The sequence below is a fragment of the Dryas octopetala genome, chromosome 3 (assembly GCF_963921425.1).
Source record: "Dryas octopetala chromosome 3, drDryOcto1.1, whole genome shotgun sequence".
Classification (NCBI taxonomy): Eukaryota; Viridiplantae; Streptophyta; class Magnoliopsida; order Rosales; family Rosaceae; genus Dryas; species Dryas octopetala.
The window spans coordinates 16,175,101-16,199,659 of record NC_141368.1 but is presented as its reverse complement, the minus strand read 5'-3'; the positions used below and the strand labels follow the sequence as shown (position 1 = coordinate 16,199,659).

The following is a 24,559-nucleotide window of genomic DNA, read 5'->3' as shown; positions in this document are numbered from 1 at the left end:
ATTTTTCTCTTTCAGCAATATATCAAGGTCATCATTATGTTTGTTTGTGCCATAATTATTTTTGGATATGAATGATGGCTGATGATCGGCGTTTGAGAAAGAAGCAATGAGGGAATGCTCATTGGCGGTGCGTATGGATTCTTTCTGGCATCACTCGATGACGAAGATGCTGAAGAAGAAGCCACATCATTAATTTGGTGTACACATTATTGAAAAAGGTCACGTCTCTATGTCCACGTGGCATTTAATGGTTTTTTGGACAAAAATTCTAACGAATGTGTTAATATGTAGATTTCCATTAGTTAATGTATGAATTTGAATTTTTTGTTTTGTTTGTAGACCAATATGAAATACCCCTATACTTGGTGGATGTATTTGTACTTGAGCCTTTTTCTAATCGTCCCCAACATTTTTTTTTTCATTTCTTTTTTGTCCCCTGACATATTTTTCTGCCCCATCCCATTTTTTCCGTTTATTTAATTTCTGCCCCTTTGATCAAACAATTATTGTTGATTTGTAATTGTGTCACAATTAGAGCATCTCCAACCCTTTCCTAAACCCCTCCCCAATTTTGAGATTTCCCTAAAAATTTTTCCAAAACAAGTTGAATGGATGGGCCTCCCCAAATTAACTCTCTAAATCTCCAACAATTAAATTAATTGTATATGATTTGGTGAAATTTCAACTTTAACACAGGAGAGCTCTTCTCCAAATTTAATTTTTCCCTCAAACTAATACTCATATTTGAAGGAAATATAGAAAAATGGTTGGAGATGCTCTAGCTTGTGACACAATTACACATTGACGTAGAGTTGCATTTTTACTTAATCTTCTTTTAGAATTTCCTTAACAACTGATGGCCGGTTTAGGGTCTAGCTCCCAATTGAAGACTATATATAAAGTCCTTTGGATTTGGCCAAAATGGAAGAAGAGCAATTGTGTGTATAAAAGGCAAGAAGGAACCATGATGGTGTTCTTAGTCTTGTATGTAGATCACGTTCTACTCATTGGCAACGATGCTGAAATGTCATCTAGTACAAACCTATCTCTTTCTGCTAGCTTTTCTATAATTTTGTTGTACATTCTAAAATTCTAACAAGTATTTTTAGCAATAATTAAATAAAAAAATAAAATTAAAGGACAAACTGCAATACAAAACAACAAATCAAAAAGATAAGTAAACAACATGACACAAATTTAAACAAAGAAAAAATCAATTCAAAATTTTTACAATAAGGAATTAAATTAAGAAACTGGCACACGCATGGCTAGCTGTTGCTGCAGGTACAATATTTATGTGATTCAATATTAGAGTCCAGTGTTGAGGCCAGCCTTGATCTTCTTAAAATGCTTTGGCCTGAATCAGAGCCTCATTCCCTGTTGCAAACACAGAGGGTTGACTGAAACTAGCACTTGCACTTCCAAAGGCTACAATGGCAGTGGTTGGCAATTTAATTAGGATTTAGGTTATACTGGTAATGTGTCAATCCCTTAGGAAATTACAAAAACATGTCTCCAGCCTGAAGCTTCTGAGTGTGTATATTGTTTTTGGTGTCGATCAAGCCTACTTCCAAGAAACCATCAAGAAGGAACATGAGTCCCGACGCGTCGGGGCGTTTGTAGTGGGAATATTGAGTTTGGAGGAAACTGAAGCACTGCATATGACACGCTCTGGCCGTTAAGAGCAGGAAACTCGACCACGCTTGCTTTCGTTTCGTTGAAGGTTTCGGATGCCGGCGCTTGATTGAACATCCCATGGAATCCGGTGTATGTCAAAAAGGATGAATTGAGTAGTACTTGTGTGGTTTTGTAATTTGGTGGGAGGATGAAGTACGTCAAAAATGATGTTGGGATGACTTGCTAGGTCGACGATGCTATTATCAATATGACTGATCCAAAGAATCTCATAGCCATGGAATGTAATTTTGGTGTTGTATTGGTTTTAATTTGTTGTGGTCAATTATTACCAATTAACTTGGTATTTATATGCTTTTCTAGGAGGTACGTGATTAACGGGTAGCTATTGTCGTCGGTCGGTGTTGAAATTTTCTATGTTATTTCTCTGTTTTCTTCTTCTTTTGCCGTAGTGATGGAAAAGCAACAAGAGAAGGAAAAATAAAGCCGAGAGCAAAGACAGAAGCTCATCAATGTTATATATTAATTGCATGACTGAACTTCTTAGGATACATGTATGTATGTATGGAAATGTGAGGTACAACAATTAACATTTACAACATGCACCGCAGCTACATGCATGCAGATAGCCAGCTAAACTAGATAAGATTGAGTAGAGCACAATGAGATCAACAATTCAACCACTGCTACAAAAAAGCTCATACATATCAGTAATTTACTGATATCTAAGGCCCCTAAAATTTGATATTGAAAAGCGTAATATCGGTATTGTTTACATTTTCTGATAGACATCGGTATTGTTTATCATAACATTTACAACATGCACCGCAGCTACATGCATGCAGATAGCCAGCTAAACTAGATAAGATTGAGTAGAGCACAATGAGATCAACAATTCAACCACTGCTACAAAAAAACTCATACATATCAGTAATTTACCGATATCTAAAGCCCCTAAAATTTGATATTGAAAAGCGTGATATCGGTATTGTTTATCATAACATTTACAACATGCACCGCAGCTACATGCATGCAGATAGCCAGCTAAGCTAGATAAGATTGAGTAGAGCACAATGGGATCAACAATTCAACATAGAAATAATGAAGATTTTAATCCTTTAATAAGATTAATTTTTAAGCTTTCAAATCCTTTGCTAATTCGTTGTGTGCTAATCTCATACTAAACAGTTAAAACTAGGTTATTTTACAGTGTAGACTCATGATCATAAACCGTTCATTTTTTAGATTACACATCTCTATAAAAAATCAATCAAATTAGAAATTGTTTGGTAATAGTTAAACTTACTATCTGTTTATTCAATAACAGTTAAATAACTAAACGATTTCTGATTTGATTGATTTTTTTGTAGAGATCTCTTTAAAGAGTGATCTAAAAAGTGAACAGTTTCGATTATGAACTTACATTATAAAACGACATAGTTTTATTTAATTAGTGTATGAGATCAAAAGAGATCCGTAGATAATCCAAATTTAATATGAACTTAATAACATTTTAGATTATAACTTTAGTTCTTTGACCATGCACGCATCAACATCCAAATATTTAATACCATTATCACATTAGCCATTTTTGGAGCTTTGTTTGTTCCCATAATACCCTTTTGCATACACTTTCTGATTTATTGTAGTAAAATTCAACATTTAATTCTTCCACAGTTATTATTCATAAATTTGGGAGTTTGATTGTGATATTATGATTGCTTTGGCTGATATTATAATAGGAAAGATTTATAATATTTATTACTATTATTAGTGTCACATGTATGTTCATCAAAACTATAAATTTATTTGTAGTATTCCCAGAAAATGTAGTATCTTCCTTCTCCTCTCATGAAGTTATCGTAATAGCATTTGTCGTGACATTTTGAAACTTTTCACAAACTCCAACTTTAAGTGCGTGCTCATATTCAAAGGGGGAAAGTTATATATGATTACAAATAGATTTACTTTTTAGACAAATAAACCTACATTATAACTGGCTCGGTGTTTTTAGTGTAGTCATGCTAATTTTTTATTTATTTTTTAAAAATTGGGCAATGATTGTCACTATCATTAGTAACAGTCATTTTTATGTTAAAACGTAAGTGAATGTGACTCTATAAACAATCATTTTTATGTTTTATGTTGATTTAATTAATTTTTGACATATTTATATAAGAAAATACATAAAATATATTTATAAGTTATTTTTATGCGGTTTCAAACAGCCACTGTGTCGCACTCCAAATACTAGGTATGCAGCAAAGTCACCCACCTTGAAGATATATCAGAATGCTACTAAATCAAGTATTAAACCCCCAATCACCCTAAGACGACTTAAGTCATTTGGTTTAATACGGGTTGAATCAGAGATAATAAATAGTAGAAACATGAGAAGTAAAAATAAAACATTTTTATAAAACTAACCCCTAAGGTTATGGTAGTTTATTGTTCATAATTATCTTTAGGTAAAATCATCCCATCCCATGAGTAATTACAAAGAATAATTACTCTTTATAATTACGGCATAAAAGGACCAGTGCTTGACTACTTAACCTTAGTATGTGCAATACAATCTGAATAAGGTGCATGTACACATTTTTTTTTATTACAAGGGAGGGGGAGGGTTCGAACCGAATGCATGTGTAGGGAGGCAGCTTTTGTCCTCGGCCAACTTGGTCAACCTAATTCACTAATGTACACATTGGTTGCAGCATGCCAGTGATGTTTTATATACGGCCATTATGAATGATTTATGACTTAATGATGGTGACTACTTCCATCTATTAATCAATAGAAGGAATTGAGAGTACGTGGCCGGATTAGCAATTCATGTAGGAAAACAATACGTGCAAGTAATCACCACCATATTACTGGGGAGTTATATGTGCATGTGGCACGAATGGTGCTGCTGGGTAATATAACAGCCTTGAGAGGTTTCTTCATCACCACAGTAAAAGCAAATGTCTCAGTCGGGTCGGGTGGGGAACCCGGAACCGGTATTGAAAGCCTGCACCATCCTAGCAAGCAGCAAGTTTATATGCAAAGTCCCCAAAGTCCATGCCGGGCAGATCCGCCGACCCACCCCGAGGCTAGTATCATAATAAATTAGAAACAATATATTAGATAAAAAAAAAAAAAAAAAACCACATATATTTGAGAGCTTTTTTATTTATTTTTAGTATTTGAGGAAGTAGAAGACATACAATCGAACCACAACAATAAGTAAACATAATTTTAAGTTTTATCAAAAATATATAATAAAAATGTAAAATCCCAGTAAGCCTCCCTCGCGCTCAAATCAGATGGTGGATTTTGCAACAACATCAGTCTCGCATGCACAACAAGACTCGATAAAATCCTTAATAATCTGGTACAGAACTTGAGCCTTGCTGGGATCAAACAGCTCAATACCATGGCACCCACCTTCTTCAAATTTAGCTACCACGTGCACCCCATGCGCTTCTAACAACGCCACAAACTCCCGCTGCTTATCCACCAGTGGGTCCCCACCGAACCCTCTAACGAAACACCTCTCCAACCGTCCGATCCTCGCATCACCACCCTTCACCGTCGGATTACAATACTCGTGGTCACGGTTAACTCCCTTAGGCAAAGCCAGGGTCCACATCAAGTCATTAGCAACCAGCGGCAAAATCCGATCGTTGATCAACCTGATCTCGGACTGAGTCCGCTGGACCCCACCGAAATAAGGTTGGTTCAATATCAGCCCTCGGATCGTCAACGGCGAGAGGTCCACATCGGAAACGCGTAGACCGGCGTGGTAGGCGATAGTGGCCCCGGCGCTGATTCCCATTATAAAGCATTTGGAGAAGTCGACGGAATCTTTCAGCCACGGATCGCAGCCGTCGGTTTTGATGACCTGGTCGCGGACCCACGTGATGGCTTCGACGGCGTCGTCGTAGGCTGCGGGGAGGGGGTGTTCAGGAGCCAAGCGGTACTCGACGGAAAGGACGAGCGCGTGGAGAGTACGCGCCATGCTGGCGCAGGAGTCGTGGAAGGGCTGGTGGGCGGCGCTGCAGAGGATGAAGCCGCCGCCGTGGAAGTAGAGGAGGAGAGGGAGGTTGGGGTTTGGGGGGAGAGGGTGGGGCTTGAAGAGGCGGAGGAAGGTTTTGGCAGTGGGGTTGAGGGGGAGGTCCTTGGAGAGGACGAGTTGCGCTGAGTCGGACTCGGTTGACTCGGTCGGGGGTACTGTGGGGAATCCGGTAAGGCGGGTGAGTGAGCCGTCTGGGTTTGGGACGATGTTGAGGAACTTGTACGGGTCGATTGAGGTTGTGGTTGTTGAAGAAGGATGATCTGCCATTGTTGGTCTGTCAAGTGTTTGAGTAAAGGACTTTGTGGTCTGGTTGTGGGACAGAATGAGTGATGAAATGGAGGGGAAATGGGTTGGTGGGTACAGTAAATGTGGGTACGTGGATTGTGATTTGTGACCTTGTTGTTGATTAAAATATGGGTACGTGTTATTCATATAACAAACTAACAAAGGGTCACGATAATTTTAATCAATAGGAATTCTATAAAATCTGCAATCTTTAAAATCCATAAAAATCCCAATTGGGCACTCCTTCCTAATTATTGGGCAATCCTCTAATTTTATTCCGAATCTCACTTGAATTTGCGAACTTTATGATTTATATGGCCATCAATTTTTTTGCGTTACTCACTTCAATCATGTCCATTAAATTATTTTCAAATATGTGCACACGGCAAACACATACTTAGCTAATTAGTGATGTTTTATTCACATCAATCGTGTCCGTCAATTTTATTCAAATCTCCTTCAATTTTATTCAACAAATAAAGTCATTTTCATCTCTTCCTCTTTAGCTAATAAGATTGCTCTTAAGACATTGTATAGTTTGTATTATTCATTTTGTATTTCTTGATTTACTTCATGTACAATGATTCAGTTATAAGTAGGGGTGGCAATGGGTCGATTTTACCGGCCAACCGACCCATTATCGGTCAGCCGATAATTCTACTAACAACTGACCCACCAAGTCGGGCCAATAATACTAATCGACCATCAAAGTTGGTTCGAATGTTGGTTTTGAAATTGATCAAATATTGGTCTAATAATTTCAACCAACCCACCTATACTAGCTATATCGGCCTTATCGACAACCGACTCGCAACTGACCTATAATAGGTGGGTCGGTTGTTGGTTGTCGAAATTGTATTATCGACCTTGTTGGATCGGGTTGGTTGTTTGGCCGATATGCAACCGACCCGACCCATTCCCACCCCTAGTTATAAGTTGTATAAAACTAAAGAAATGAAGATGCCTATATTTGTTGTTGTGTATCATCATGTTGGATTATATTTTTAGAGGAGTCTATTACTTTGATACTTTCCAAGAAAAATTTGGAATTGTATCTCTATATTTAGTGTGAGCATGTTTATGCGGTTATGCACTTTTCAAATAGGAATTCATTTTCTAAATTTAATGATTGCTTCAGTAGAAAATATAACTTTCAAATCTATATAATAAAATAGAACTATTTTTGAATTTTAAAATTTATCTTCGAGTCTAAATGGTTAAGATCATTTCAGCTTAAATTCAATGGTCAATTATCTATTTCCCAAATTTACTTTGTCGTTTCACTCTCCTTAATTAATTTTCCTTTAATTCTCTCTCCTTAATTAATTTCTCCTTAATTTCACATATTAAAATTTTTTTTTTGTCTTTCATTTGAGTTGAACAACTATATTTGTTTGTATTTGTGATTTGAGAATAAAAATAGGAGAAGTCTATTAAACAGATTACACTTGCCAAAATATCGGTATTTGCACAATAAAAAAGGTCGCTTCACACCTTCGGGAGTGAGTGTGGAGAGGCTAGCCTTCTATATAATAAAACATAACGGTTTTTTAATTATCTCCGGGTTCGAATGGATGAGATCATTTCGCTTAAAATCTAATGGTCAGTTATCTATTTCCCAAATTTACTTTATTGTCAATGAGAATTGATTTGCCGTCTCTCTCCTTAATTAATTGTGTGTCTCTTTCTCCATAATTAATTTTTCCAAATTTACTTTTCGTTATCTATTAAATTAATTATACTTGCCAAAATATCAATGTTTGCGTAATAAAAAGAACCGTTCTACACTCACTCGAGGCTAGTTTGATAATAAATTAAAAACAATATATTAGAAAAAAAACCACATATATTTGAGAGCTTTTTTATTTATGTTTAGTATTTGAGGAAGTAGAAGACTTAGAATCGAACCACAACGATAAGTAAACATAATTTTAAGTTTTATCAAAAATATATAATAAAAATGTAAAATCCAAGGAAGCCTCCCTCGCGCTCAAATCAGATGGTGGATTTTGCAACAACATCAGTCTCGCATGCACAACAAGACTCGATAAAATCCTTAATAATCTGGTACAGACCTTGAGCCTTGCTGGGATCAAACAGCTCAATACCATGGCACCCACCTTCTTCAAATTTAGCTACCACGTGCACCCCATGCGCTTCTAACAACGCCACAAACTCCCGCTGCTTATCCACCAGTGGGTCCCCACCGAACCCTCTAACCAAACACCTCTGCAACCGTCCGATCCTCGCATCACCACCCTTCACCGTCGGATTACAATACTCGTGGTCACGGTTAACTCCCTTAGGCAAAGCCAGGGTCCACATCAAGTCATTAGCAACCATGATGGTGTTCTTAGTCTTGCATGTAGATCACGTTCTACTCATTTGCAACGAGTCATCTAGTACAAACCTATCTCTTTCTGCTAGCTTTTCTATAATTCTGTTGTACCTTCTAAAATTCTGACAAGTATTTTTAGCAATAATTAAATAAAAAATAAAATTAAAGGACAAGCTGCAATACAAAACAACAAATCAAAAAGATAAGTAAACAACATGACACAAATTTAAACAAAGAAAATATCAATTCAAAATTTTTACAATAAGGAATTAAATTAAGAAACTGGCACACGCATGGCTAGCGGTTGCTGCAGGTACAATATTTATGTGATTCAATATTAGAGTCCAGTGTTGAGGCCAGCCTTGATCTTCTTAAAATGCTTTGGCCAGAATCAGAGCCTCACTCCCAGTGGCAAACACAGAGGGTTGACTGAAACTGCTCTAGCACTTGCACTTCCAAAGGCTACAATGGCAGTGGCTGGCAATTTAATTAGGATTTAGGTTATACTCGTAATGTGTCAGTCCCTTAGGAAACAGAAACATGTCTCCAGCCTGAAGCTTCTGAGTGTGTATATTGTTTTTGGTGTCAATCAAGCCTACTTCCAAGAAACCATCAAGAAGGAACATGAGTCCCGACGCGTTGGGGCGTTTGTGAAGTGGGAATATTGAGTTTGGAGGAAACTGAAGCACTGCATATGACACGCTCTGGCCGTTAAGAGCAGGGAACTCGGCCACGCTTGCTTTCGTTTCGTTGAAGGTTTCAGATGCCGGCGCTTGATTGAACATCCCACGGAATCCAGTGTATGTCAAAAAGGATGAATTGAGTAGTACTTGTGTGGTTTTGTAATTTGGTGGGAGTATGAAGTACTTCAAAAATGGTGTTGGGATGACTTGCTAGGACGATGCCAAGTAGTACTGCTATTATCAATATGACTGATCCAAAGAATCTCATAGCCATGGAATGTAATTTTGGTGTTGTATTGGTTTTATTTTGTTGTGGTCAATTATCAACAATTAACTTGGTATTTATATGCTTTTCTAGGAGGTACGTGATTATTGGGTAGCTATTGTCGTCGGTCGGTGTTGAAATTTTCTATGTTATTTCTCTGTTTTCTTCTTCTTTGGCCGTAGTGATGGAAAAGCAACAAGAGAAGGAAAAATAAAGCCGAGAGCAAAGACAGAAGCTCATCAATGTTATATATTGCATGACTGAACTTCTTAGGATACATGTATGTATGTATGGAAATGTGAGGTACAACAATTAACATTTACAACATGCACCGCAGCTACGTACATGCATGCAGATAGCCAGCTAAACTAGATAAGATTGAGTAGAGCACAATGAGATCAACAATATATTCAACCACTGCTACAAAAAAGCTCATACATATCAATAATTTACCGATATCTAAGGCCCCTAAAATTCGATATTGGAAAGCGTGATATCTATTCTCATTGGTTTACATATCAGTTTTGAACTAATATCTATAGAGGTTTTTAAATCAGTTCCTTTTTAAAATGCGATATATTTTTCCTTCCCAGATGGTTAAAAACGCAATAAATGATATATTTATAATATATTATATCGGTATGGTTTTCAGAACTGATATCTTCTAAATGAATAATATGGGTTTTAAACGTAGAACTGATATAAATATTTTCTTAGATATCTGTATTGTGTATAATAACAGATATCTTAAATCAAAGTTATATGTGTTTGAATTACGGAACTGATATACATTGTCTGATAGACATCGGTATTGTAACGACCCGACCCAAAGTTGACTTTTAAAAATAATGGACTTTCGTTTTTGACTTTGGGCACGTTGGAAAGGTCTCGAGTCCACGAGTTCGTAAACACGCGGCACGCGTCAATCGGAGCTACGATTTGAAAGATACGAGCATTTGAAGGAAAGGGCAATTTTGTAGGAGTGGGTTTTAAATACCCAAAATCCAGAAATTTCTGGACATTCTCTCTCCTCTCTCCCCGATCCTCTCCCTCTCCCGCGTGTCTCTCCCTCTCTCACTCTCGCCGATCTGCCACCGGAGCGTGGCGGCGTGTCCAGCGGCGGATGGGCTAGGTTTTCGGCCCACCAGCATCGCCGCCCTCTCCTCTCTCTACCCCTGGCCTCCGTTCAACCCAGAAAAGCCCCGAAAACCCGAAACCAGCCTAGACCCGATTTGAGCCTCGCCGTCGATCTGACTGTTCCGGCGAGATTTGGGTGGCCGGACCCACTGGGTCTTGTTCGCCTCACCACGGAGAGTTCAGCCGTGGTGTCCTCCTGCTCCGATGATGCTCCACGACGGAGCAATGAGCTCGGGAAGCCAAGTCGGCCGCCAGCTTCCGCCGCCGATTTCGTCCATTTCCGGCGAGATTTGGCCGTTGGTCCAGTTGTCAAAAATGATCCTCGAGGTATGGGCCTTCTTTCCCCCTTGTTATTGCGTGTCAATTTTGAGAATCTAAAAATTTGGAACTTTAGGGCTTGTACCCATTTCGGGTTTGCCTTGAATTGAACCTACTTGAATGATTTCTGAGTTGATTTTCATCCAATTGAAGGTCCTAGGTTAAATTTGGGTTGATTTTTAGTTGAAAAACCATTTTCTTAGATTGTGCCGCTGCAGCCACCACTGCCTCCGCCACTTGTGGCGGCGGGACAGTGGCCGTTTGTCTCTTTTTGCCCACTTTGAACTTCTAGGAGATCCTTGGAGGTTGTTTAGTGAGTTTCTATGAAATTTCTGTGTTGTATAAGCCGGGCAGCCACCGTGTGTGGTGGCGGCCGCCCGTTTTGGACGATTAAACGACCAATTGTGAATTATGTATATATTTAAGTTGGTTGTCTGGTCTTAACAGGTACATGGGCCCGTGAAATCTCATTCACGATGCCGTTATGCTGCCGGATTTGGTATCCGAGCAATGGCACCGTGAAGGATATTTCGGTCTTTTATGTAGTTAAATTGTGAGTGAAACGTATCGGACTTTTAATATAGAGTACCGTTAATAAATCGTCGGTTGTGTGTGATTTGATGCTTTATGTTAAAGGAAGCCAAGTATAGGGTTCAGACCATGAGAAGGAATTGACGAAGATTGAGACTAAAGGATTAAGTGAGGATTAAACAATTATCATACAATAGACTGTGAGTAGGAATGACAAACAAGTGAGGAAGGGGTCATGAGTAGGAATAAATTTCGGGAAGGTTTCAGTATAGTTCAGGGTAGACTGTGAGTGGATCCTTGGTTTTCGAAATGTTTTGTACATTTTATAATTTAACTCTTTTCTTGATTTATTTGAGTATGGACAGTAATCTGGAAAAGGTTTTGGTATTATTTTGGGGAAGTTTTGTTAATGAATTTCTGTCCTTTAGAAAATGATTTTGATCGAGCAGCTTTCACAATTTGAGAAAAATTTTATTTAAGCGGATTTATGGAAAGATTTAAATTTCAGTTTTTATCTGGAGGAGTAGTTTTTGAGAGGTGGTTGATTGAGATATACAGAAGCGGTTTCAAACCGCCATATTAGTACCCCCTTCAGCAGGTATGTATTGCTCTGCACTCGCCTAGAGATGACTCGGCAGTGTACGACCAGCACGCAGGTATATATTGCTCTGCACTCGCCTAGAGATGACTCGGCGATGTATGACCAGCACTCACTCTGCACTTGCCTAGTTGGCAGTGTACGACCAGCACTCGCTCTGCACTTGCCTAGTTGGCGGTGTATGACCAGCATGACATTTACTCTGCACTTGCCTAGTTGGCAGTGTACGACCAGCATTTGCTCTGCACTTGCCTAACCGGCGGTGTATAACCAGCATCACAGCAGGTATAGATTTGCTCTGCACTTGCCTAGAGATGACTCGGCAGTGTATGACTAGCAGTTCCCCGGGTACTAGTGTGGTGCGAGATATCAGTTTGTGGAGCATTTTGCGAAATGAAATTACATCAGTAAATATTTTAAATGACAGTTTCAGTAGAGCATTGTGTTTTTATTTCAGTTATTTTAACAGTTTTACAACTTGAAAATACTATTTATTCTTCAGAGTTCGAATTACAGTTTTGAGATGATTTAAATATGGATTTGAAAGAAGAGATGGATTTGAGAAATAGTTTTAAAGTTGGAGGGTTTCAAAGAGCGTCGTGAGTGAAATTGGATAGATGTTTGTTTGTACCGTGTGTTGTATGGCTTTTGTTCGTTAGGACTTGGGCTGGTTGGAACTTGGTAAGGTTTAGGCTTGAAGCTTGAGAAGGGAAGCGAGGGTGATTATGCCGTGAGGTTATTAATTAGGATGTGAATGTTTGAGGTTGATGTTGAAGTTAATAGTTAACGATTAGGCAATTGATTTGCCAAAATGTTTTATTATTATCTTGATGCTTGGATGATTGGTGGTGGAATGTTTTGTAATTAAGTAATTATGGGTATTTTGTGGATTATTTTTGAGTTTGGGGATTGAGAAAATTATTGAGGACAATTATTATTATGCCATGTCACTCATACGAGCTCTAGTGAGCTTATCGGGTTTGTTGTATAACCCGGTATACCATGGATGTGGTGTAGGATTTGCGTTTTGCATGTTAAGCATGCTGAGGAAGCAGGGGGAAGAAGACGAGGCAGTGGGACCCAGAGAGATTTATTTAATTGTTTTTACTCAGTGGTTTGTTTAAAATGTTTTTGACAGAGTTATATTTACTTATGCTGTTGTGCATGGCTCAAAAGTAAGAGAAAACAGATTTAACAGTTTGATGTTCAGTATTTTCATGGGCCCGAGGTTTGGGGCGTTTCAGGTATTGTTTATCATAACTGATATCTAATATCTGAATTATATGTGTTTGAATTATGGAACTGGTATAAATAGTGTCATAGATATCGTTATTGTTTTTAAGAACTGATATCGTATATCTGAATTATATGTGTTTAGAGTATAAAACTGGTATAAATATGTTCATAGATATCGATATTGGTGATAAGAACAAATATCGTAAAAATCTATTATATGTGTTTTTATTGTAGAACTGATTTTGAAGCCATGATTTGTATCAGTTTATTTTCCCAAAAAAAGATATCTATACGCTATACCATTTCAGTTTTTATATTAAAATTGATCTTGTATATTTCGAAATTAGAGTTATGTCACACCTGTTTTGATATCGAATTTATGTTTAGAAAATTGATATAAATGGTTAACACCATTGAACCATCTGCTGCATATTTATTTAGTGGCCAATTTACCTGCACAAAGAAGCTAAACAATCCATTTCATTCAACAATCCATTCTATTTCATCAAATGTCATATATTTCAAAGGACTAAAAAGTTGTCATATCACAAAAATTAGGGGGAGACCTCTTCATCTCTAACCCCTTCCTTCAAATATATCTAAGCTAGCTAGGCTAGGCATCACTTAAAACTACCCTTTACAAAAACTGTTAGGCAGTAGGCATGCATTTTCCCAAAAAACAAGGCAGTAGGCATGCATTTTCCCAAAAAACTAGGCAGTACGTAGGCATGCAATTCTCCATTTCCCTTTACAAAATATGGGCATGGCAGCATTTAAATTAATTGATCTAAGTTCTATAATATCCACAAAATGGCACATTCAGCCATCACCACATATACCAAAGCCTACACATAATTCAAGTTAACAAAGTCACCCCATTCATCAACTCGAACATCATCAATTTGGTCTTTGGTGTAACTACATCGCTTGATATTCGATTTGCTCCACTGAAAACACAAAGGAAAATTGCATTAGCTCAATAGTAAGGTAACTTAAACCTTGCTCATACTAAAATAATGCTTGCAACTAGCTTGTGCAAATTCACATAACTAATACCGTGGAAAATAGATATTCTTGACATGAATATATGGCTAGCTAGCTATATATATGCATTAAGGTATAAATTGCTAGACAACTTTTCAAAGGTTAGAGGAATTAGACATGCAGTAGAATGGTTAATTAAGTTTGATGTATTAGTGGCAATCAAAAGAGAACTTAGTACAAGTTGAATGCATACATAAGAAGTGAATTACAATATATAGAATGTAGAAATCAGAATTTTACCAACCATGATGATGGCCAAGTATGGCCGGTTTTGGTATTGATCAGTTTTTTAAGGTAGGTTCAGATGGAACCCTTCTTTACTGCGAGGAGAAACAAGAGATGACAATGATTAAGGAATTCCATTTGAGTAGGTTCTAGCTGTATTCAAAATAAGCAGTGCAGATAACTACTATTTAGAAATTTCAAGCAAGTATATAAGCAAATATATACTGTACATTGCATCCGCAACAAAATTTATGGTCATGCATATGCATTCAATGGATACCCAATGAAGGAATTGTCAATATTTTAGAGTGGGATAGTACAAGAGTTGTATTTAAAGATGATATATATAAAGAATAGAACCTTCTGCATGTCCATTGTATCTGCTATTTGGTTGGGTACGTGCAGCAAACTTATGCCTTAGCAAATTGGAAACAACCAGTTCAAAATGGATACAACTTTTTGAAGACCATTTAGACTTTCTAGAAAAGACAACAAAAATTCAATTTTACTTGCCTCTTCCATTAAATCCAAATCATGGATGTCTGTTTTAGTTGTCAGTGAGTGATCATTCAAGCCTATAGTCCACTGCTGGGATATCAGCATGCTAGTGATCGAACACCCCTTTCTGCAATAATAAATTAATGCAAACACATGAACAAGTTTAATTTGCACTAATCCAATTGGATGGAGAGATGGCATGTGCTTTACTTAATATACAAAGACCAATAAATAAGAAAAGAGATACTTTGATAGGTTTGAGTGGTTGAAGAACCTATATTCCAACCTCTTTTAACTGTTTAACTACTTATTATTTAGTAAAGAGACTAACAAATAAGAAGATAACTACTATACATGGAGCCTACTAAAAATGTACCTGCTTCTGGTACCAAAGCCTCCATGTCTTGATTAATTACTTGGAGATGCTTCTATTTCCTCTACTAATAATGATTAATATCATTTACGAAACCTTCAATCAAAGCTACAAAGGTTATATATGCATGCTTGCGTGTAAGTCTAAATGACTGAAGGGTGAATTTCCTCACCATACAGATCGTGTTGATCTAGGATCACTTTGCCTTCCGGCTCTGCCACGAAGCTGTAATAAGACATCACCATTTATATAAGAATCATATTCAACATTGAAGACATTGGAGAGAAAACAGAAAAAATGATATATGATGAAAGTAAATAGTAAAGTTTTTCGTTATCCAGGTTAATGTGATATACTGTGTGTATGTACATAGGCAAAGAATCTTTGGCTAATGAAAGATTAAGCCATCAAGATAATTAAAATGAAAATTGTCAAAGGAAAAAAAAGGACCCATATATAGAAGAAAAATCTTGACAATTCCCAAATTGGAATTGGATGACCACATAATAAAACTAATTAAGTTCAATTTGTGCCAAAAAATCATGTTTCATGAGTTAAATCCAGAACCAAATTATTCCATTCAAACAAAAGAACTTGAGAACAAGAAAGATAAGGACATGCCATATGGCTGTAAACAATATATATAACATGTAAACGTCATCTACATAATATTTATGATTTATTTACATAGCCCAAAGTACAAAACTAACAATACCAAATATTTAAAACACCTCTGACCTTACTTCAAGCTAAAGAACATAATTTAACATTTGAACCATGAATATTAAAATGGTATTCAAACTAAAAATAGGATTCAATTAAGTAAAACCTACAAAATTTGGGTAATGTTAAAAAACAAACTTACCAAGTAAAGATGTACAAATTAAAATAAAGAAGCAAATGCCAAACATTGTATGTCCCATGTCGATGAACCATCAGTTGCTTTATAAGTATAGCAACTAAGAACAAGAAACTCAAGCATGACATTAGATTTTCCAAACCAATATAAAGGAACAATTGGCTGGAGAGGTGGCATGTGCTTTACTTTAATGTACAAAGACCAATAAAGAAGAAAAAAGATACTTTGAGTGGTTGAAAAACCTATATTCCAACCTCTTAACTAGTTAACTACTTATTATTTAGAAAGAGAATAACAAATAAGAAGATAACTGCTATACATGGAGGCTACTCAAAATGTACCTGCTTCTAGTGGTACAAGATCCTCCATGCCTTGATTATTTACCTGCAGATGTTCCAGTTCTTCAGCTGCAAACCATAACCCTGTTTCAAAACATGCATCTCAACAATGATATTATTAAGCTGCCATGCACGCAGACTCAGCTAATCTCTCTGATTTATCATATCTATTAATTAAGTCTGAAATATTTCAAAACTTTGCTGATATATTGTCCTAACAGTTAATAATTTGAATACACATCTCTACACACCTTAAAGGATCAAACAAAGTAATATACTAATATTCCCTATACCATTTTGTACATTAATCACTTAAACAATCACCAAAACGCAACAAATTACAGACCTTATATGCAAAGTAGTTCAAGTATACCTGATAGGAAAAGAATATATATACCTGATAGCAAATTAATTCCAGACTTTAAGTCATTTTCATGCAAAAAAAAAAAAAAAAGTAAGTACTCGTTGTAACAGTACACAGTTATGCAAAGTGACCCAAAAGAAAGCTTAGCTTCCAGCTGCAGTTAAAATGGAAGCGGGTGCTTTTGTGCACATGTTTTCTGTATATATCAAATCACTACATCAACATATGCTTCTATATATAAGAATTTTCTAAATTTGAATGGTTAATATAATAAAAGAATTTAATTTATCTCTTCCTTCATCCCACATCTTCATAAGAATTTAATTTGTAATCAAACTTAAAAAATGCACCTATTTAGGCTGACCATTTCGACCACCAATCGTAGTTACAATAATGTGGCCAGTTTCAGTTCCATTCCCATCAAGGATACAAAAGGAAACTAAAACTATCAGTAAAATGTGATATGCACATGCATTAAGACTATTCACGTGCCATTGGGAAAAGGACACTCAAAAAAATAAATGTTTGTGAGACTCGAACATTATATTACAAAGGACACAAAAAGTACCAGCACATGGAGCAAAGGTTTGTATGCGATCAAGAGTGGCTAGCCTCTCTCTCACAACCAACCAGAAAACAAAACTCATTCTAGGAATATAATGGGCATACCAAATCAGAATGACATCAGTCTGTTAGGGGAATAAAACACTATATAATGAGGTGCAAAAAGTAGGAATGGAGGTGAGCTAATCTAACTATGCTAGCATTTTAAGGTCCTGTGCAATATTATCAGCATACAGGTTAGGCTATGCCTATAAGTATTTTTAAAGAACATGTTGTAAGGATGGGGGTCTTAGAGTCCTTTGATGCAGTAGACTAGTGGGAGTTTTGTCTTATTTTGTTTCAAGTTTTTGTTTTTGGTTGATTCGAGTTGTAAACTCATTAGGTTGTTGACAAATTGCAGAAATGATGTATAGTGCACTTCCAGTTATTGCATCATTTGTCAACCTACTGTTTTCTATCATTTTAATTCTGTCATTTCGAGAAGCTTTATTATATTGAGTTTTCAGTTTTAATTTGTGTTGATTAATTTAATTAATTGACAAATAAGGAATGTGTTTTCTTTTGAATGCATAAGCCTTATTAAAGCATTTAGTTAGATTTTGTTTTGAATCGTTAAAGAGGACTGATGTGCTTATAGTTTTGAATCATCTAAAGGTTTGCACATTGTGTTATGTTCTTACAGATGACTAGTGGAATTATTCAATTTGCATTGGTAGTCATGGGATGCTTGCATTTTCTGTACTGCAAGATTTTTCTATGGTTCCATGTAATTTGATAATTACTCGAGTCATGTTGCAGATTTGATCTAGTGTAAGCCTATGTGATCACTAAGGAAGGCTTAGACTGCTTGCATAATGTTCTTGTTGTTCATCAATGGTTAGTCCAAGTGGGAGAATGTAAGTTTTCCTAATTGGACTAATCCTATATGGAATAGGAAACAACAAGTCAGTATACTTGTAGTCCAAGTTAAGGGCTACATTTGATCAATATCAGTTGTCCTAGTCTGATTCTGATTCAACTTAGACAAGGACTAAGAGTCTGCCAGGTAGGGTGATTGAATCCTATATGAACATAAATAAGGATTTCTATTTTACAGCTGTGTATATGTTGTAATTGAGTAGTTCCTTTATGGGAGGACTTTTGATTACATCAGTGCATATAAATAGGACCAAGTCCCTGCTTTCATTGATACGTTTTGCATTAAGAACTCAGTCCCATATTGAGTAAGCTGTTAAGGAAATCAAGAGAAAGGAGAAGACTTGACATCCATGGCTGCGTGTATGTTTCTTTTCTATTTCTTACTGTTTGTTAGTCTGCAGTGTTTATTGAAATCGTATTTCATTATGTCTGTGAATCAAGTTTAACAAGTTACCCACCTTGAAGATATATCAGAATGCTACTAAATCAAGTATTAAACCCCCAATCACCCTAAGACGACTTAAGTCATTTGGTTTAGTACGGGTTGAATCAGAGATAATAAATAGTAGAAACATGAGAAGTAAAAATAAAACATTTTTATAAAACTAACCCCTAAGGTTATGGTAGTTTATTGTTCATAATCTTTAGGTAAAATCATCCCATCCCATGAGTAATTACGTACAAAGAATAATTACTCTTTATAATTACGGCATAAAAGGACCAGTGCTTGACTACTTAACCTTAGTATGTGCAATACAATCTGAATAAGGTGCATGTACACATTTTTTTTTATTACAAGGGAGGGGGAGGGTTCGAACCGAATGCATGTGTAGGGAGGCAGCTTTTGTCCTAGGCCAACTTGGTCAACCTAATTCACTAATGCACACATTGGTTGCAGCATGCCAGTGATGTTTTATATACGGCCATTATGAATGATTTATGACTTAATGATGGTGACTACTTCCATCTATTAATCAATAGAAGGAATTGAGAGTACGTGGCCGGATTAGCAATTCATGTAGGAAAACAATACGTGCAAGTAATCACCACCATATTACCGGGGAGTTATATGTGCATGTGGCACGAATGGTGCTGCTGGGTACACGTTTTTGTTTTTGGTACATAATTAATTCATGCTATATATCGGTGCCTGTTTTGGGTATTCAAAGTTTAATGCATGTCGTGTACATTTGATTTTTGTTGTTGCAGACCAAGCCCGACAACAAACTTTAATTTCACAGCCCTCAAACACGCACACCGAACTCCACAGCAAAACCCACAAATTTTAAGTTTAAGAACACCAACATCCTAATTAAATTATGACGTTTGAAAAAGGATTTCAGCTAATAAAAACATTAAAAACACAATATTTCTATTTAAAATGCAAACCCAATTTGGATACAAATTTCAAAATTAGCTCACCAAAATCAAGAATACATTAAAGCTATTAATTTCATGTCCAAATGCATGCATAATTGACATTAAAACATAAATGCTTTTGTGTGAGGAAAACTTCCCATGAATATACTTATTGTCTCTATTTGTTTTATCAATAATTTATCATGTAACGAGAGATCGATACAATGAGTGAATATTTACATCCGTGATAAATAAATTTTTCTCAATATTGTGTATATTGATCAAAAATCTTAATAAAAATATTAGAAACTTAGTTAATAATTAAAAAATAGAAACATTAATCCTTTAAAAAGACATGTATTTTTTTTTTTAAGCAGTTCTAAAGACATGGCCACATGTCTGAATTGATTAGTGCAGTAACACCACTCAAATTGTCTGGTGTAACCGTAAACATTACTTGACCAAAAAAATACCGTAACATTAAAAAATTTCTTCACATTTTGAGGTCCTCGATCATCATTCCCTGAGGGCTCTAGGCATTACTCTATGAAAGCAACCTAGCAAGCTATACTATAGTTAATTATCATATTTTTCATTGATTATGTGCACATTAATTCGCAAATATACTCGAAAAGAAACCAAGTTAATGCGTCTAGATGTGCCGTACATAAACAAGTCCAACCATTTAATTATAATTTATAACTATTAATAACAATAACAATAACAACCATACCATAATCATAATAATATAAAATAAAATAAAAAACATATAAACTATAATTAACCCAGACAATATAACACCTACTACCTAGGCAATATAACAGCCTTGAGAGGATTCTTCATCACCACAGTAAAAGCAAATGTCTCAGTCGGATCGGGTGGGGAACCCGGAACCGGCAACCATTTGAAAGCCTGCACCATCCTAGCAAGCAGCAAGTTTATATGCAAAGTCCCCAAAGTCCATGCCGGGCAGATCCGCCGACCCGCCCCGAACGGCACCATCTTCACCCCCTTGGTCCCGGTCACGTCCACGTCGACCCCATCACCCTCCAAGAACCTCTCGGGTTGGAACTCACCCGGGTCCTTCCATAAATCCGGATCCTCCGTCACCCAGGCGGTGTAAAACTCCACACTCGCATCCGCTGGAATGGTGTACCCGCCGAGCTCCGTCTCCTTCACCGCCGCGTGAGACAAGACGAAATGGCTCGGAGGGTGGCGCCGGAAAGTCTCCTTGACCACCGCAGAAAGATAGCTCATTTTCTCCACGTCACTCTCATTCACCACCCCATCTTTCCCTACACACCCAACAATCTCTTGGTACAGCTTTTCTTGGATTTCTTGGTTCGTCACCAAATGCAGCAGAGCCCACTCCACAGTTGTAGCGCTCGTATCTGTCCCGGCATTGATGACTTCCGAGACAAGTGTGACGAGCTCTTCTTCTCCTAACTTTCCTGGTCTTCCGGGCACCTCGAGCTGGAACAACGAGTCGATATAGGCAGCCCCCATGGGACTCACCATCTCCTCATTCACATTCCCACCGCTTTTGAGAAACGCCTTTCGGTTTCTTATCAGCGGAACTAAACACTCCATTTGCTTCTTCCTCAGCTCCTTGGCTTCCTTCACCTGCCGCCGGAACAGCGGAGTCAGCACCGGGAGGAAATCCGGGAGCTTCGGCGTCGTCATCATCATAACGTCTTTCAATACGCTCTCGATGTGTTTGATTCTCTTCTCCGAGATTTTCGCTCCGAAGCACAGGCATATGAGGACGCTGCAGACGGTGAGTCTGCAGTTGGCCATCACCTCAACAAACCCTTGCTCCGCGGACTGGGCCCTCAGCCTCTTCATGTGGTACTCGAGGGCCCAGTTCCGTATCCAGCTGCACTGGCGGATCCTGGCCGGGTTTATCAGCTCGGTGACAAAGTTGCGGCGCAGGGTCCGCCAGAGCGGGCCATACTGGGCGGAGTTGATGGCGCACTTGCCCACACTAAAGAGAAGGCGGATGGGGGAGTCGGCGGGGCGGCTGGCGAAGTCGGAGCCTCGCTGGACGAGGCCTTCGTGGATGAGCTCGGAGCTGGTGATGATGATGAGAGTGCGCTGCCCCATTTGCATGCTGAAGATGGGACCGTATTTTGCACGTAAATCACGTACTACAAAAATAAAGGGACGACGTTGGAGGATGACCTGGACAAGGTTTCCCACCACGGGCCACCCTGGCGGTCCTGGTGGGAGGTTTTTTGGTCCACCGCCGACGGTGGACCAGTACCGCCACCAGAGTCGGAGAAACACAAGACCCAAAGACAGAATAAACAGGTCCAATATCATCATCGTCTGCATTGTTTCTTCTCTATACACTAAAGCGCAGCTCAGTTGTATTATATAGAAAGTACGTACAGCGTCATAAGTGGCAGCATTAATACTGACTCACCTAATCACTGAGTGTCACCTGCCTTTTGGTTCTACCATTTAGAAACCTTCACGCGGTCTTCTGTCAATATTGCTTCCTACAACTTTTACCCTTCTGACAATTCATTCAATTCTATTGCCAGGGAGCTGGTGATGAGGCACTAACTGGTAATTAATTTTGTATCTTCTCACTTCCTCATCTGTATATTCCTGCACCTTTACACTCATCAATAATATTTTTATCAATAATGCTAGTTTTCCCATTATTGCTAGTTCGGATTGACACAAAGCGACTCGTAGGGGTGGGAATGGGTCGGGTCAGTTGCATATCGGCCAAACAACCGACCCGATCCAACAAGGCCGATAATGCAATTTTGACAACCAACAACCGACCCACCTATTATAGGTCGGTTGCGAGTCGGTTGCCGATAAGGCCGATATGACCGATATGGCCGATATAGGTGGGTCGGTTGAAATTATTAGACCAATATTTAATCAATTTCAAAACCAACATCCGAACCAACTTTGATGGGTCGGTTGGTATTATCGACCCGACTTGGTGGGTTGGTTGTTGGTAGAATTATCGGCTGACCGATAATGGGTCGGTTGGCCGATAATGGCCGGTAAAACCGACCCATTCCCACCCCTAGCGACTCGTGTGGGCCCCAACAAGGTCATACCTCAACATAAATAAGTTGAGGTATACCTCAACAGAAGGAGCCTATATATATATATATACATTAGCATCTCCATACTCGCTCCCGATATATACGAGAGTGCGAAGTCTTTAATTATATTGCTCAAATACCGATATTTTGGTAAGCATAATTTGTTTAATAGGTTTTTCCTATTTTTATTCTCAAATCACAAATACAAACAAATCTAGTTGTTCAACCTAAATGAAAGACTAAAAAAAAAAAAAATTGAATGTGAGATATTAAAGGTAAATTAATTAAGGAGAGAGAATTAAGGAAAAATTAATTAAAGAGAGAGATGCAGCAAACCAATTTTCATGGGTGGAAAAGTAAATTTAGGAAATAGATAACTGACCATTGGATTTAAGCCGAAACGATCTCAGCCATTCGGACTCAGAGATAAATTTTAGGATTAAAAAATCGTTCTGTTTTATTATATAGATATGCACATCATTCGATATTAATGTACCGAATATTAATAAGAGGAGGAAATTACAGATTTGGTCAACTTATTTTATACCTAGTTCAATTTTGGTTCACGATCTTTTTAAATTATGTTTTGGTCCACTAATTATTCCACTTGTTTAATAAAGGTCCAGATTTGTTTTCTCAAATTTGTCATACCTTTTACCTTATCAAATCTCAGCCAAATTCAACAAACATGTACTTGTTTTAAAGCTATTCATCTTCTCTTTACAACCATATAATGATCATTCAAGTCGGAGTTCTAAAACTCAAGATAATGAGCCCCAAAGTAGGGTATTCGAAACCACCAATTTTTCCTAAAATTTTTTCAGATTTTTCAAACTTCACCAAACTTCAATTCTCTTTGATTTTAATACTCCAAATTTGTTCCTATAACTAAGAAATGATGAAATATAACTTATAATTCAATTATAATTAAAGAAAACACAACAAAAAAGATTTAAAATCATAACTTAAAAAAAATTGTGGACTAAAATTGAACTAAGTATAAAATAAATGGACCAAATTTATAATTTTCTCTAAGAGACAATATTTATGATTTAGTAATTATGAATATATCTAGTCAAATGACTAAGATCAAAATCAAATCTTTTAGTAAAATTAGATCTTATTAAGAAATGAGTATATATCCAATCAATGTCATAAGCCTTATAAGGTGAGAGAGAGCTAGCACAAGAGGGGAAACGACTGGTCAAATATATGTTATTATAGAATATATGATTCTATCCAATCCCTGTGGGACAAAAGAGGTAATACGTACGGCTGTTTCAATCAATAGTCAATGACTCAATGTCTTCTCTCAACAAATTAACCCATTAAATACGTTGAAGCAGCATAATTGAAGGATAGCATATTGAAAAGGTACCATATTGAAGACAACATTATCAATTGGTGAAAGATACCAATACCATATTGAAGGTGATCGAAAAGATTGAAAAGGATTACTGAAGTATGTATTCACCCCTTGAGTCTGACATTAAGGTTTTGATTTTAGCGATAATTAAGCATGCATATTTTCCAACATAATCTAAAATGCAAAAGTGTATGAAACGAAACTGACTAGGACTTAAGTGGGTACTTAAAACCAACTGTATTTGAAAATTTTATCTACAAAATTATATAATAGTTGATGTACTAACTCTATTTTCTAAACTTACGTGGTATTATTTCTCAAAAAAAAAAAAAAGAACCAACGTACCTTACGTGGTATTGATTTATTTGATAAACTTTTCTTCTTTCTTAGTTTTTTATTTTTCTTTTTAAACTAGGTTTGATGTGAATATCACACGTAAGTTGAGAAATCTTCAAGTTGTAATTAAACTAGATTCAATGTGAGGCACTAACTGGTAA

The 24,559-nt window shown here is 37.1% G+C and overlaps 1 protein-coding gene and 4 pseudogenes across 1 annotated transcript; all 5 read right to left on the bottom strand.

Moving 5' to 3' along the window:
- Positions 1 to 1,342: 1,342 nt before the first annotated feature.
- On the bottom strand, positions 1,343 to 2,476 carry LOC147291363 (putative germin-like protein 9-2; annotated as a pseudogene).
- A 2,311-nt stretch (positions 2,477 to 4,787) lies between these two features.
- Positions 4,788 to 6,045, bottom strand: LOC147291362 (putative carboxylesterase 8 pseudogene; annotated as a pseudogene).
- Positions 6,046 to 7,972: 1,927 nt separating this feature from the next.
- LOC147291361 (putative carboxylesterase 9 pseudogene) lies at positions 7,973 to 8,320 on the bottom strand (annotated as a pseudogene).
- A 386-nt stretch (positions 8,321 to 8,706) lies between these two features.
- On the bottom strand, positions 8,707 to 9,272 carry LOC147291360 (putative germin-like protein 9-2; annotated as a pseudogene).
- Positions 9,273 to 20,429: 11,157 nt separating this feature from the next.
- Positions 20,430 to 21,959, bottom strand: CYP77B1 (cytochrome P450, family 77, subfamily B, polypeptide 1). The gene has a single exon (XM_086238420.1). The coding sequence runs from the start codon at positions 21,957 to 21,959 to the stop codon at positions 20,430 to 20,432; it is 1,530 nt and encodes a 509-aa protein (XP_086094546.1).
- Positions 21,960 to 24,559: the final 2,600 nt, after the last annotated feature.

Coding starts and splice junctions, on each gene's coding strand:
- CYP77B1 (XM_086238420.1), bottom strand. CDS start 21,959: ATGCAGACGATGATGATATTGGACCTGTTTATTCTGTCTTTGGGTCTT.